General features: G+C 43.7%; 1 protein-coding gene across 1 annotated transcript; it reads right to left on the bottom strand.

Annotated features, from left to right (window-relative positions):
• Positions 1 to 5,395: 5,395 nt before the first annotated feature.
• On the bottom strand, positions 5,396 to 11,483 carry LOC135111635 (uncharacterized). The gene is made up of 4 exons (XM_064025157.1): positions 11,217 to 11,483; positions 9,767 to 9,926; positions 6,026 to 8,810; positions 5,396 to 5,758 (listed from the first exon to the last, which is right to left on the bottom strand). The coding sequence occupies exons 3-4, from the start codon at positions 8,779 to 8,781 to the stop codon at positions 5,638 to 5,640; spliced, it is 2,877 nt and encodes a 958-aa protein (XP_063881227.1). The 5' UTR covers positions 8,782 to 8,810; positions 9,767 to 9,926; positions 11,217 to 11,483; the 3' UTR covers positions 5,396 to 5,637.
• Between the last annotated feature and the right edge of the window lie 2,749 nt (positions 11,484 to 14,232).

The raw sequence follows: 14,232 nt of genomic DNA, 5'->3' as shown, positions 1-14,232 counted from the left end.
GAACTACCTTTAAACAATCCTGGCGAACGTACCTGTGGACAACGATGTCAGTTAGGCTCTGACACCGAAATCTCGCGCCCAACCTTATATACTGGCCACCTTACTCAAAAACTCCTCTCCCAGTAACATACCTGCACAGCGACTGCTGCGCGGCTGTCTCTCAAAATTGTAATGGGGTACTCAACCCCCAGCAATCTCGACAGTGCCCTTACTCAAAAATGGATGGCACCAGTCCAACCAGGCCTCATGTAGGATAGTGAAGTATCAACAGACGAGGGGACAGTACTTCCTGCCTTTCCACCCTCACAATCAAACACAGACCGGATCTCCTCACTCTAAACACCTGGGTCGTGTGATACAATCAAAGCCACCGGCTTCTGGGGGGATTATGGAAGCCATGGCTGTCACTAACTTGGGGCAATTAAATTTAAAGTGTCCAGTATTTTTACAATAACGGCATTCTGTACCTGAGAGTGTTAGGCTGCATACTCTTAGTCTGTCTCCACTGAGGCTAGACTTGGTACCAACAGGGCTTACTCGCCCAGACTTGTTACTAAAATCATTGCTATAACACGGACTTGCTGACAGACTATCACCTGCCGCGCCTCCAGACAAACTGTCACTGGCCCCACCAGATATCCCACTAATCCAACAAGGCACAGGTCTGTGGGCCAAGACATGGTCATCTGTCCACATAGCTGCCTCCTTTAGGCTTTTAAACCTTTTCTCCCGGAACAATGGCACAAGGTCTTTCTCATCCACATTAACAAATTGTTCCATTACCATAAGCTCCTTTAACTCCCAATAGGAGGTGGCCTGCTGGCTAGCTATCCATTTCTCAAAAGTTTCCTCGAGACAGCGTGCATATTTGAAGTAAGTCACTAGGCCTTTTCATCTTGCCACGGAACTGTAGCCTATAAGCCTCAGGTCATAGCTCATAGGCTCTCAGAATGTCAGCTTTAAACTCCTCATAATCCTCCAGATACTTTAATGACATCCTATCATAAACCTCAACATATTAGCAACAAGGCCAACCCATCTCTCCTGAGGCCAATCAAATTCTGAGGCCTTATTCTCATATCTCCTGAACCATTTCGTTACCTTCTCATCAAATTCCGATATTAACTTCAAACTCCATACCATCTGGCTCTCTATGGTGTCTCCCTTCGCTCCTTCTCCTCTCCTCAAGCCATAAGACGAGTTAACTTTTATTCAAGTCTTCTCCAATTCAAATATTCTATTCTTCTCAGCTTGTTCATTCTCATACATTTTCATCTTCTCCTTCTCCTTTTCTGCTTCTAGTAGCTTCATCTTCTCCCTCTCGGTCTCATGCCTCTTGGCTTCTCTGGTCTCCTCAGCCTTCAACCTACTTGTTTTGGCTTTAGCTTCCAATTCAAGTCTCCTCATCTCCTCCGCCTCTAATCTTTTAGCTTCTCTAGTCTCCTCCAGTTCCATTCTCTTCATCTCCAATTTAAATCTCATCTCCTCAGACATTCCTTCTGTCTGGGAAAATCCACCAGTACTGTGCGCAGGGCTGATACGTCCCTGAGCACTATCTGTAGAACTCTGTCCTGACGCCAAACTGTGTCAGATCTAGGATTGCCACTCCCAGCAGAGGAAGGAGACTCAGGTCATGAACCATTCCAGCTACCAGCCTTTCCCTCCATGGAACAAGCTGAGTAAGGGCACACAAAGAACAACGAAACAAATATCAAACAGCTGTCTCTCCCACATAGCTATGAGGCTTCCAGCTATCCTGGCAGGGTCGATAATTTATGTTACAACCACAGATTCCACCCCTCTAACAGCTGCCTTTAACTTGGCTAACTTCCCTAGATTGCCACCTATGTAATCTAGTGCAGGGCCTAACCATGGGTTACAGGGTCCTTCTGGTCTCCTGTAACCATTAAATGTATTGTCGTAACACTAGGCTCAGCCCCCGTCATGGCTGCCACTACAGTGGCAGAATGCTTCACCCCTGCATTGCATTCTCCAGTCCCTTGGGACCTGACGCCAGCCTCTGGCCATCCAGCTATCACCATGTAGGAGTGAGGTCAACCCTCATCCCTTTGTCTCCGGATGCCAGCCCTTGCCGTGACCTGAGTCGGCCCAGGAACCAATGACCAGTCATCGTCCAGCCAGCCTCAGAGCTGGACGAGCGGTCACTAACAGCTTCATTATTTATCTTTGTACACTTTATTTATATTAATATAACACAGCACTTACAACTGTTTTTCTTTGGCCATCACCTCTACAAGATACAAGAAGAACCTAATTACCTAGTACATAAAAATAGTGGCTACGGTGGAAGTTGACGCTACCAGTCCTCCATGCCCACATGCCTTGCTTATTGCCAGCTACTCCAGCTACCTTCATCGCTTCCTGGTTACCTACTAAGCCATCACTGACGCATTTCTGCTGAGCCATCACCAACGCAAACTGCTATGCTCCTACACATCTCCGGTGCTTTCCTCAGCTGCTTTCCAGGCTTCTTTCAAGCTTTTGCCAGACCTGCCCCACCAACATGTTCCCGTATGACTTCAAGCCATCACCGACGCCGTCCTTGTTTCAAGTCTGAACTTTTCAAGCCCTCATCGACGCATCTTGACTGATTTAAGCTGCGTTCCTGTCGTTTCATGAGTCAAGAACTTTTCAGCAGCCAGTCTTCACTCCAGTACATCTCAACTGATTTTTAAGCTGTGTTCCTGTTGCTTCAAGACTTTTAAGAACTTCTTAGCCATCAGTCTTCTGCAAGTTGTGGTGTCCCTACTGACCGTGTGGCCCTTTCCTGACACGTTGTTCGTCACGTTTCCTGTTTCCTATCCGTGTGGTCTTTCCTGCTCGTAACTTCCAGTGTATAATCTGTCACGATCCATCACATTTGAAGTTTTTATCGCCGTCATGTGCACTATCAGTGCAGCAGTATGATTTTTGCAGCGTATTGTTGTTATGTTGCAATTTATTTGGCATAGAAATGCCATGTTTTCTTGTTTTAGGCCTCCATTTTTTTCCAAGTGTTTTTCTCGGCTTGTGAATCACTGTGCTGACGTCACAGCTAGTGTGAGTTTTGTGATTTGGCCACTGTGTGCTCTTTTCTGATGTCACTGCTATGCGAGTTTTGTGATTCGCCAGTGCGTACTCACTTTTCTGACGTAACTGTTCTGTAAGCCTTGCAATTTGCTATAGTGCATATATCACGTGTCTTACGCAGATAAGAGCGTCTTTATTACGTAAATCACGTGCTTCAATGTACCTGCACCACCCCATATGCTTTGTTCGCTGCCAGGATGCTGCAAGAAGGGTGGCTGAGCAATGTGGCAGGATACTTCGCCCACCTATACGTTCCATTCTCCGGTCCCCTGGGACATAACGCCAGTCTCTGCCTACTCCAGCCATCACCACGTGGGAGTGAGGTCAACCCTCATCCATTTGTCTCCAGATGCCAGCCACTGCCGTGACCTGAGTCGGCCCAGGAAACACTGACCAGTCCTTGTCCAACCAGCCTCGGCAAGCGGTCGCTGGCAGCTTCATTATATATCTTTGTACAGTTTATTTATCTTAATATAACGCAGCACTTACAACTGTTTTTCTTTGGCCACCACCTCTACTCAGTACTAGAAGAAGCAGATTTTCCTAGTACACTTCTTCAAGTCAGCCTCCTTCACAGTCTGGTGCAGGGCACACATCTACGTACTTGCACAAGGTCCTTCTGGTCTCCTGTGGTGGTTTAAACAAATGAGGTCGCTAACCTGTTTCACCTCCTACAGGTATGGGAATATTGCAGCTGCCAAACAACTCCACAGCTGGGAAAGAATCACAAGCTACGTTCTAGGAGGCACAGCTATGACGTAGAACAAATGGTTATGAGGATTGTAATATTTTATGAGCTACCGCCCTCTCAAAACAACAAAACCACCCACACTCATAGAAAATATTAGATCCACCTGCTAAGCAGTACTGTCTGCAGCCTCCCAGAAGCCCAAGCCCCCTAGAAACTGCAAGGCCCTACGAGGAAGCAGATGCCACTGCACAGCAGACTTTATCATCCTCTGGGTCCAAATCTCTTAACAGAACTTTGAAGCCCAGTAGCAATTAATAATACAATAAGATGCTATACTAAACACAAGACACCGAGCAGAGACGGTAGAGGGTATTCCAGGAGTTTAACTTGGCACGCCACACTCAGTCAAAATCTTATGACAGGTGTTTTACCTACTTAAATCGACAGGAGCGGTACTGCCACTAACTCATATGTAGTACTATCTAATCCACGCCCCCTAAATTGTACAAATATAGCTCTATTTTGTGCCAGAACTCTCCCCATGCGTCACCATGCCCACTCAGCTCACTCGCTCCTCGCCAACTGAACAAAGGAAGTAGTGTGACCATGCCGCCTCCCTAAAGTGGGTGATCCGCGTGACAAAAGACAAAGGGGAGAGGGGGGAGGGACGGGGATGTGACGCACAGCCGCCCGCCTCTTGCTACTCATACAAGCTGAAATGAGATTTTTTTAATCTTCCTTGCTGTGCTTCCCTAAAGGAGATGATGGCAATCTAACTGGGTCGTGATGTACACAAATTTTTACTCTTCCAAATGTTTTTTTTTTTTAATATGATTCTCCAAAGGGAAGTGTGGGAAAAATAAATATTGCACCCTACTCAACTGGGCAGCTACGACGCGCCACTGCTTTCTCTCTCTCTCTCTCTCTCTCTCTCTCTCTCTCTCTCTCTCTCTCTCTTAGCTTTCTTCTTCCCATTAGTCTCTTCTTTAATTGCACAGCTTATAACAGCATGTATACAAGTGATTACATAAATAGTTGAATGTTTTTGTTTTGCCTACTACGATTGATATATTCTAGTAGAATAGATAGTGCAGCCAGAAGGCCCCCATGAGTGTAATTGTGGCGTGTTGTGTTCAGCGGAGATAAGATACTGTCACTATCATCAGGTGGATCCCGTGTTTCTTTTTCCCTAATCACGCTGCCTCTGCATTGATGACAAGGGTTGAATCACTGCTCCTTGTACGTAGAACAACTGTGTTTTCAGAAGATTCTCTCTAATGATACTTTACTATTATTATTATGGTGTATTTGCCGTGTGTGTGTGGGTCTATATATATATATATATATATATATATATATATATATATATATATATATATATATATATATATATATATATATATATATATATATATATATATATATATATATATATATATATATATATATATATATATATATATATATATATATATATATATATATATATATATATATATATATATATATATATATATATATATATATATATATATATATATATAATCCAAATGAAGCTAGATTTTGTGTCATTTACATTTACCATATTCAGAGGTAGGAAATAAAATATCAGTACAGAAGATTTCAAATACAATATTCACAAAGGATACACCAGAAAGTTTGATGTGACGTTACCTCTAATCAAGCTTCTTGCCTCGTCTCGCCAAAGCAACACATTCTCTTTTGCTATTTCCTTGGGATACCAGCAGCAGTCTTTACGGACCGATGACGAAGACTAACGTATAGCGCCCTCGGCTGTCACGCTAACGCCTCCATCCTAGACTGGGTCTTCTCACGAACCCAGGCAGCATCACTGCTCATCTCACAGATTCAATGTCCACTTTGTTGCGCACGTGTCCCTGCAGCTCCCTCACCAACCACTCCAGTGCCTCGTAGGTCATGTGGCACTCAGCCAGACGCAGCCGCCAGCACCCAGCCCTTGAAGTTGGAAGAAAACAGCGATGAGTGGCACACGTCCTCGGGGAGAACTACTTCTTTACTAGGTACTACAAGATATCTGCATGCAGAGAGAGAGAGAGAGAGAGAGAGAGAGAGAGAGAGAGAGAGAGAGAGAGAGAGAGAGAGAGAGAGAGAGAGAGAGAGAGAGAGAGAGAGAGAGCAGTCCCTTCGCCAAATGTTCAATCTACATAGTCGTCGAAGAATTCCATAAAATAACACAAATATCAGAACCATTTTTACACTCACCTGCCACCCACTGTTCTTACTACACTGACCAGCCACTCCCGCCTGGCATCCGTCATTCTCGCCAAGTGTATTTCCAGGGTTCCGTTGTGCTTCAACTCCGACAGCTCTTCGGGTAGGCAGTCGGGAGGCAAGGCCAGGGTCACGACAAGGCTCTTCACTGTCTTGTGGATCTTCTTCAAGGTGTTACTAAGAGATCTGAACGCTCCAGAAGTCGATATTTTTACACGAATTGTTCTAAGATTTGTAAACCCAACCATGAAGTCTTCCTCTTCCGCCTGTTTCCCAAGGCCACCCACAAAGGTGGTCAAGTTGGCCCAGGGGTGCAGTGCTGTCAGAAATGCACCAGAAGTAGTGTCGTGACTAAAGGATTCATGGCGCCAAAGATAGAGTTCAACTTTAATTAGTTTTCTTTGTCTTTTCCTGATGTGCTGACCAACGCCCTCTAGAGCATGGAGGAACCCTGACACTTCATGTGGCTCCACCAGGCTCGATATGTCAATGGTAATGCCTCTTATCCTGACAGGCGTGAAGGTGAGTAGCTTCAGCGCTGAAGTGACGTTGTTCTGGTTCAGTTCCCACACTTTGTGTGGAAGTTTCTCCTCTGCAAGAATGGAGCCAACTTGTGGATGATTTTGACTCTCGGAAAAAATATTCCACCAAAAATTGAAGTTCACTGAATCGACATGAACTTTCTTCATAATGTTAAATATGTCACTCACTGCTGCCACAGTTAGGATGTTCATTGCAGCCAGATGACCAGTTACAAATGTTAGGAGCTCCTCAAGCTTAGGACAAGAGTCTGTCTGCCCACCGATGTCTGACACTGTTATCCTGTTTTTGTGTATGCAGTCTGCGAGGTAAGTGGCCGCCAAATACCTGGCATGGGTCGGGTGCTGGAAAGCTACCCGCAGCTTCCACACGTCGGGATTGTCGTCCAAGTGACACAAGTGAAATCCAGAGAGAAGCTCTACTACTTTTATCCCTTTTCCTTTACACTCTGCTTCCAACCTTTCACAAACCTCATCTGAAGCCACCGCGCTTCCCTCCCGCAACATGGTCCACGCTTGTTCACCCAGGAAGAGCAGTAGTTTATCCAGAATGGCTGGCAAATCACAAGCACCAATAAAGTCTCTGCTCAAACGTTCTGCCAGCTTAACCTGGAGAAGACCATATATTTCTTGATAGAGGCCTGTAGTTGCCGTCAGTGTGTCCAGGCCATGGGTCCATAGAAACACCACAAGGGCACACGTGAGCGGCAAGTTAAGGTACTGCTGCAAAACTTCACTTTGTCCACGGCTGTACTTCAGAAACTCGCTGCAGTATTGTTTGCAAATTACTTCGTCTATTTTCAAGGAACTAAATATTTTTACAAAAAATTCTTCACGTCTCTTGTCATCGAAGCCACGCACCTGAACAGAAACGAGTTCTCTATTGTGCCGCCGTGCGAGGCATACCACGTCCTTATGCAGCTCTGGCCGAGTGGTTACAATGATTCTCTTGTCACTAAACTTGGCGAAAATCTCATCCACGAGATCGGAGGACACCCTATTAGTCTCGTCATATCCATCAATAAGGAACATGACATTAAGCTCTTTCAGGGTTGATATAATGTGATCTGCATCCAGGCCAGCACAAGTCACTGGCAGCAGCTGATCCAACAGGAACTCTTTCAGGCGGCTCGACCGCACTCGTGGAACATCTATGAGTAAGACTAGAGCAGTTGTGCGAAGACAGGCCTCTGTCACTCCTTTGAGCCACTGATATATCAGATACCGGCACAGAGCAGTCTTGCCGCTGCCTGCCAGTCCGTGAATGAGCAAAACGGTAGGTAATCCCTGTTCCTTTTTCTTCACGTCTGTCTGCGCTAACAAGTTCTTCAGAAGAACAATTTCTTCACCATTTCTCATATCCGGCTCAGTAAAGATCTTTTCGAGATGAAAATAAGAAAAGTCAGATCTCTCAAGCCTATCATGAGTCATCTTTTCTTCCCATTCAAATGGATTAAGGTTCCACAGGGTTTTGTAGTACACCTCTAATTCCTGGTAACCTTTCACCGACATCCTAAGAATCCTGTACTTCTCAATTTCATCCTCATTCAATGTACACGTCTCCTTGGTACTGTCTTCACTACCTACAATGTTATCAATTTCTTGTTCCATCACATGTAGCTTGTCGTAAAATTCTTCATGAAAAGTCTGACTGATGCCTTTGAACACGGCATCAAGAGCCAGGCGGTAGGAGCGGAGCAGCGGACCTGCGTCCACCCAGCCATCGGCGTGGCCCAGCACCACCTCCGTCACTAGCTCACACAACTTCCTGATGCCCGCTCGGCATTTCTCACTCAATGTTCCATACAAATCCACGCACACTTTTGTTAGAAGTTCGTAACCAAAACATACATCGAACTCACTTTCCATGATATTGCAATGTAATAGAGGATGGTGCACTGATCCTAGAGTCGGCTGGACATTGTTTCGCTTGCATAGCTCAGCCACCGTCATTGTTCCGGAAGATGTTGCCATTCGCTCATCAGAATAGAGTTCTCTGACCACTTCACGAATGGCTCTCTCAGATCCCACTTTGACACACCTGTGAACCGTGGCTGTGTCGTGATGGAGCGGAAAGAACGCTGGTTTCGGCTCCCAAGGGATAAGTGCCTTGTTTTTGTTATTTGCAGTACCCGCTGTGCTGCTGCTGCTGCTGCTGCCGCCACCGCTGCTGCGGCTGCTGCTGCTGCTGCTGCTGATGCTGCTCATGGCTCACTCACCCCCTCCGTAGCTTCACTCTAGAAAGTTTAGAGAATTTGCACTCATTGATAGGTATCACTTAATCTCTTTTGTATATCCAATCTCAAAGACCGTGGTTTATGCGAAATTACGTTTTTCTCTAACAGAATATGCGTGCCACAATCTCCGTTTTAGTGTTATCTCAATAACTGTCTTACGAGTGGTGCTTATCTAACGAGGAAGCCTATCGAGTGTCATCTATGTCTGTCATTTATCATTTTCTTTTTTTCGACTTTTCATCTATTCCACTGGTATTTTCTTTGTCATCATATATATATATATATATATATATATATATATATATATATATATATATATATATATATATATATATATATATATATATATATATATATATATATATATATATATATATATATATATATATATATATCTCTCCAGATTCGGCACAATCAACAGGTGTAATTGCGAGAGATCAGCACCACCTCAGTATATGCAACACTTGTTTTTTTCCAACATAAAAATTTAAGTTGTTCCGCCAAACAACAATGACAGTGATATTTACTGAAATTTTAAAAGCAAACTGAGGAAGACTGATGCATTTTCCACCCGCCATTTTGATAGTGTCGTTAGGGACAAGCTGACAGGAAAAAAAATTACGTCCAATGAAGTATCACGACAATCTAGCACAAATTATCTACAAGCAAACTAGCAATTAATTTACATTTCTCCTCTAATAATGAGAACATTAAAACTCTTATTTCTTACTGTCTTTTTTTTTTTTATAACTTCAACTCCAATGAATTCACAGCCCACGTTAGCCACTCCAGAAAGCTCCAAAGCAGTACCTGTCCCTACTCAACTGGCCGTCTCTCTCTCTCTCTTTCTCTATCTCTTTTTTTCTCTAATCTTTCATTACTTCTTGTATGTTGTGGCAAACCTATCAACGCAAAGGTGTCCTATTTGCAGAACTCTTAGAATAGAATACCCTTACCTCTTTAACATGACCTAAGGAGAAGGTCAAGAATGGTCTGGAAGCGATGCGGAGTAGTGCTTGAGAGTCGTGACTACCATCCCAACAATGCCCCGCCGACCCGCTGTGGTGCCGCCGATAAGATACAGGCCACGCTGGTGTTCCACTGATACGGCAACTACTGTAGATTAAGACGTCACGAGTGGAAAAAAACCTATGCCACCGTTGGGCTTATTGCTAAACTGTTTCTTTATTTTTTGAGAGAGTCTAATATGATGAATAACTGCAGATCAAAGACACGCGTGGAAGGAAAATGCGTCACTATAAGGCTGAAAGGCTACATTGTCGCTTGATTCTCGTGATTGTTTTAAAGGCAACGCTGAAAACATATATACCTCTGATAGGCAAGCGACAGACAGATCAGACATACTGAAGTGGCGTAGAATGGACAAAGATGAGTCGAAAAGGTTGGGGGAGGCCGTGCCCTGCCTGCAGTAAGTTTGTAAAGGCTGATAATGATGATGATGATGATAATGATGATTATCTACAAGAGGCACAATTTTAAAAGCAATATATAAACTTCATTTTCCCATTGATTATGCCCCAGTTTCCTTATCTTCAGAGTCTGTTCGTGGTGAATAAGACAGGAACTACTCCCTAGAAGACAGAAATCACAATGAAAGTCCTGCCGTTGCTCTCTGGTGTCCAATACGTATTCCATCACAATAAAACATTCCGCGGCTCCTGCTGCATCTCTATTGATTTCATGATTATAGTCTGCTAGGTACTAATATTTTTTTTGTGTTCGTTTATTTTGATGATCAGGATGCAATGTGTGTGTGTGTGTGTGTGTGTGTGCGCTTGCCCAATTACTTGTGTATTGTTATCATTATTATTATTATTATTATTATTATTATTATTATTATTATTATTATTATTGTTGTTGTTGTTGTTGTTGTTGTTGTTATTATTATTGTTGTTGTTGTTGTTGTTGTTGTTGCGCACGCCCCTTCCAGCCTTCAGACGCCTTCAGGTACACACCACTGCAGCAGCCCAAGGCGGTCAGCACACACAACAGGAATCCACAACTGCTGTCGTTGTCGGGTTCGTTTAGCTAATAGGGGCGAGGCACGCACACACGGCGCCTGTCTGGACTCAACAGACTACCGAGAGAAGGGGAAGGGCAACAAAACACTGTCTCACTGACACTCCTGTCTTTATTGCCCGCCCAGAGCAGTACCACAGGACACGAGACACACTAATACGCTACAGTACAAATAAGGATCGCACCACCGCCCTCACTCAGCAAAGTGTCTATATCTCTGGGTAGCGCGTCCTACCTCACAGAACAGCAGCACTGCACGTTCGAGTCACAGCTCGCCAACAACGTAGCACAGCTCTCTTCCGGTGGCCCACGCCATAACAGACCACACAGGTGTCACACATACACACCTCAGTGTCAGGTACTCACTGTCTTAGATTGCCAGAGCACACAATCCCCACAGCATGCCCCGGGGCGCAGTCATGTAGTGGCAGCGGAAGGGCGGGCGACTAGCGTCGTAGCGTAACACAAGGGGAGCGTATTGCAGACTGTCGGCACAGGTCTCCCTCTCTCTCTCTCTCTCTCTCTCTTGGGTTTCACTTCTATCTGTCGTGTCGCAGTGTGGCGTAGGCGGGGAATGGGCGCTCTCTCTCTCTCTCTCTCTCTCTCTCTCCTGGGACTTCACTTCTATCTGGCGTCGTAGTGTGGCGTAGGCGGGGAACGGGAGCTCTCTCTCTCTCTCTCTCTCTCTCTCTCTCTCTCTCTCTCTCTCTCTCTCTCTCTCTCTCTCTCTCTCTCCTGGGTCTTCTCTTCTATCTGGCGTCGTAGTGTGGTAGGCGGGGAACGGGCTCTCTCTCTCTCTCTCTCTCTCTCTCTCTCTCTCTCTCTCTCTCTCTCTCTCTCTCTCTCTCTCTCTCCTGGGGCTTCACTTCTATCTGGCGTCGTAGTGTGGCGAAGGCGGGGATCGGGCGCTCTCTCTCTCTCTCTCTCTCTCTCTCTCTCTCTCTCTCTCTCTCTCTCTCTCTCTCTCTCTCTCTCTCTCTCTCTCTCTCTGCTGGGGTTTCACTTCTATCTGGCGACGCAGTGTGGTGTAGGCGGGGAACGAGCGCTCTCTCTCTCTCTCTCTCTCTCTCTCTCTCTCTCTCTCTCTCTCTCTCTCTCTCTCCTGGGGCTTCACTTCTATCTGGCGTCGTAGTGTGGCGTAGGCGGGGGGAACAGGGGCTCTCTCTCTTTCTTGGGGGGGAATAGAAAGAGTGGTGAAATGGAGGAATGAAGATGTAAATAAAGATAAGAAAGATGAAAGAAAGTAAAAGAACAAAAGATGGCGAGCAAACCGCCTTGCTTTATTTGTTAGATTGACATTTGCATATGTTCACCTGTCTGGAGCTGGCTAGGGGGATATGACTGTAGAATTTTATCATTAATGTGGTTCATCCCTTAGTTCCGATGACTGGCGGTAAGTCTATCTGGTCTCTCTTTCTTGGGGTCCGCCGTAGCTCCTTATATAATGTCGGCCGCTCTGTGATTGACCAACACGCTGCTGCTCTCCCGACCAGTCACCTTCCATGCCACTTTCGGTCTCTCCAGGCTGCCCCAGCTAGCACCTACTGCATCATTGCCAACGCCTATCTTCACTACCCGGCGGCACAGTGCTACAGCAACATTATTATTATTATTATTATTATTATTATTATTATTATTATTATTATTATTATTATTATTATTATTATTATCATCATCACCATCATCATTATCATCTTCATCATCATCATCAACAATGTCATTTTCATCATCATTATCATTTAGGTACAGAAATTATTCATACGTTTATTTCATAAGCTATCGAACCTATTCATTTGAATTTTCCTGCGGTAAATACTTAATTTTCTTTTATTAAAAGAAAATTACACCAAACATTCTAATGGGGGAAGACTATTGGTGGAATCAATAAAATCATGTACTGGCTCAATAACATTACAGAAAATGGCAATAAAAACTATTCAAATGGGAATACTAACCAGCAGTGGACCCACCAATGAGACTACCGTGTCCGTGCAGGGCGGCATCCAGTTAAGGGTTGGATTCACTCCAGAAGACATGGTCGACACACTTCACTCAAAATTAAGGATCTTCTATCTATATATCTATATAATCTTCAGTTACTTGATTAAAGACCTGTTGTTGAGATCCAATCTGATCTATCCTTCTTACATTTTTATTTTTATTTTTTTTCACAATCTATCACTATTAGGCCGACAGATATATTTGCCACGGCCCTCAGCTTGGAGCTAGACCATGGTAAAACAGATACAAGGAAATTATTCTTCTCTTGTAGAATTATGAACTGGTGGAACAAACGTTCGAGAGGTAGGTGTACGCAAGGATGAGAAACAGATATTAGCCTGCTTTTTTAAACGTCATATTAGTAATTGCGAAGCAGCAAACCCCACGGTCGTATTTGGTTTTACTAACCCCACAGTCGCGTTCATTAAACACTGGATGCAAGGCCCACTGTTGGGTCAGTAAATACTAAGCTCAACATTGCTTTGCGCATTAGGTTGGCAGTTCATCTTTGGGCGTACGCAACATCAATTATCATTGTATCTAATCTAAAGCAAGACTTTTGTAAAGAAATCCAGAATTCTTTCTCTTTTCTTATATGACTCTCTTTCGAGAGAGAGAGAGAGAGAGAGAGAGAGAGAGAGAGAGAGAGAGAGAGAGAGAGAGAGAGAGAGAGAGAGAGAGAGAGAGAGTTATATAAAAAAAAAAAAGAGAAAGTATTTTGGATTTCTTTACAAAAGACTTGCTTTAGTTTACTGCAATACACAACTTACACGTTAATTTCTCGCAAAATAAAGCATACCACAGCATATGTGTATAAAGTGTAAAATATAAAATTACTTGAACTATCAATTCCCAAAGTATATATATATATATATATATATATATATATATATATATATATATATATATATATATATATATATATATATATATATATATATATATATATATATATATATATATATATATATATATATATATATATATACACATACATGCATCCAGGATGTCCTGCGAGTTAAGGTACATACTTAGGGATTTGATTGTTCAAATAATTTTAAGTCGAAAATATTCTATACACATATCCTGTGTTATGTTTTATTTTTGCGACAAATTAACGTATTAGTTGTGTGTTGCGGGACCGCTTGCCTGGGTGGGCCTCCTCCTTCCTTTCTTTGTTACGTACTTGAATGGTGCCGCGCGGCATAAAGTGATAATTTTTTGTGTACAATTTACGCAGCCAAAGCCTTACAGGATACAGTTAGCAAATGACAGATTAAATTTCTGTATGTGTCAGTGAAGAAAATGTACAGGTAACACAGCGATACAGTGGATGTTAAGTGCTACTTTTTAAATATACGTGGCAACTCACTGCAAGTGT

The sequence above is a fragment of the Scylla paramamosain genome, chromosome 2, assembly GCF_035594125.1.
Source record: "Scylla paramamosain isolate STU-SP2022 chromosome 2, ASM3559412v1, whole genome shotgun sequence".
Taxonomy (NCBI): domain Eukaryota; kingdom Metazoa; phylum Arthropoda; class Malacostraca; order Decapoda; family Portunidae; genus Scylla; species Scylla paramamosain.
This window is presented reverse-complemented; position numbering and strand designations above follow the sequence as displayed.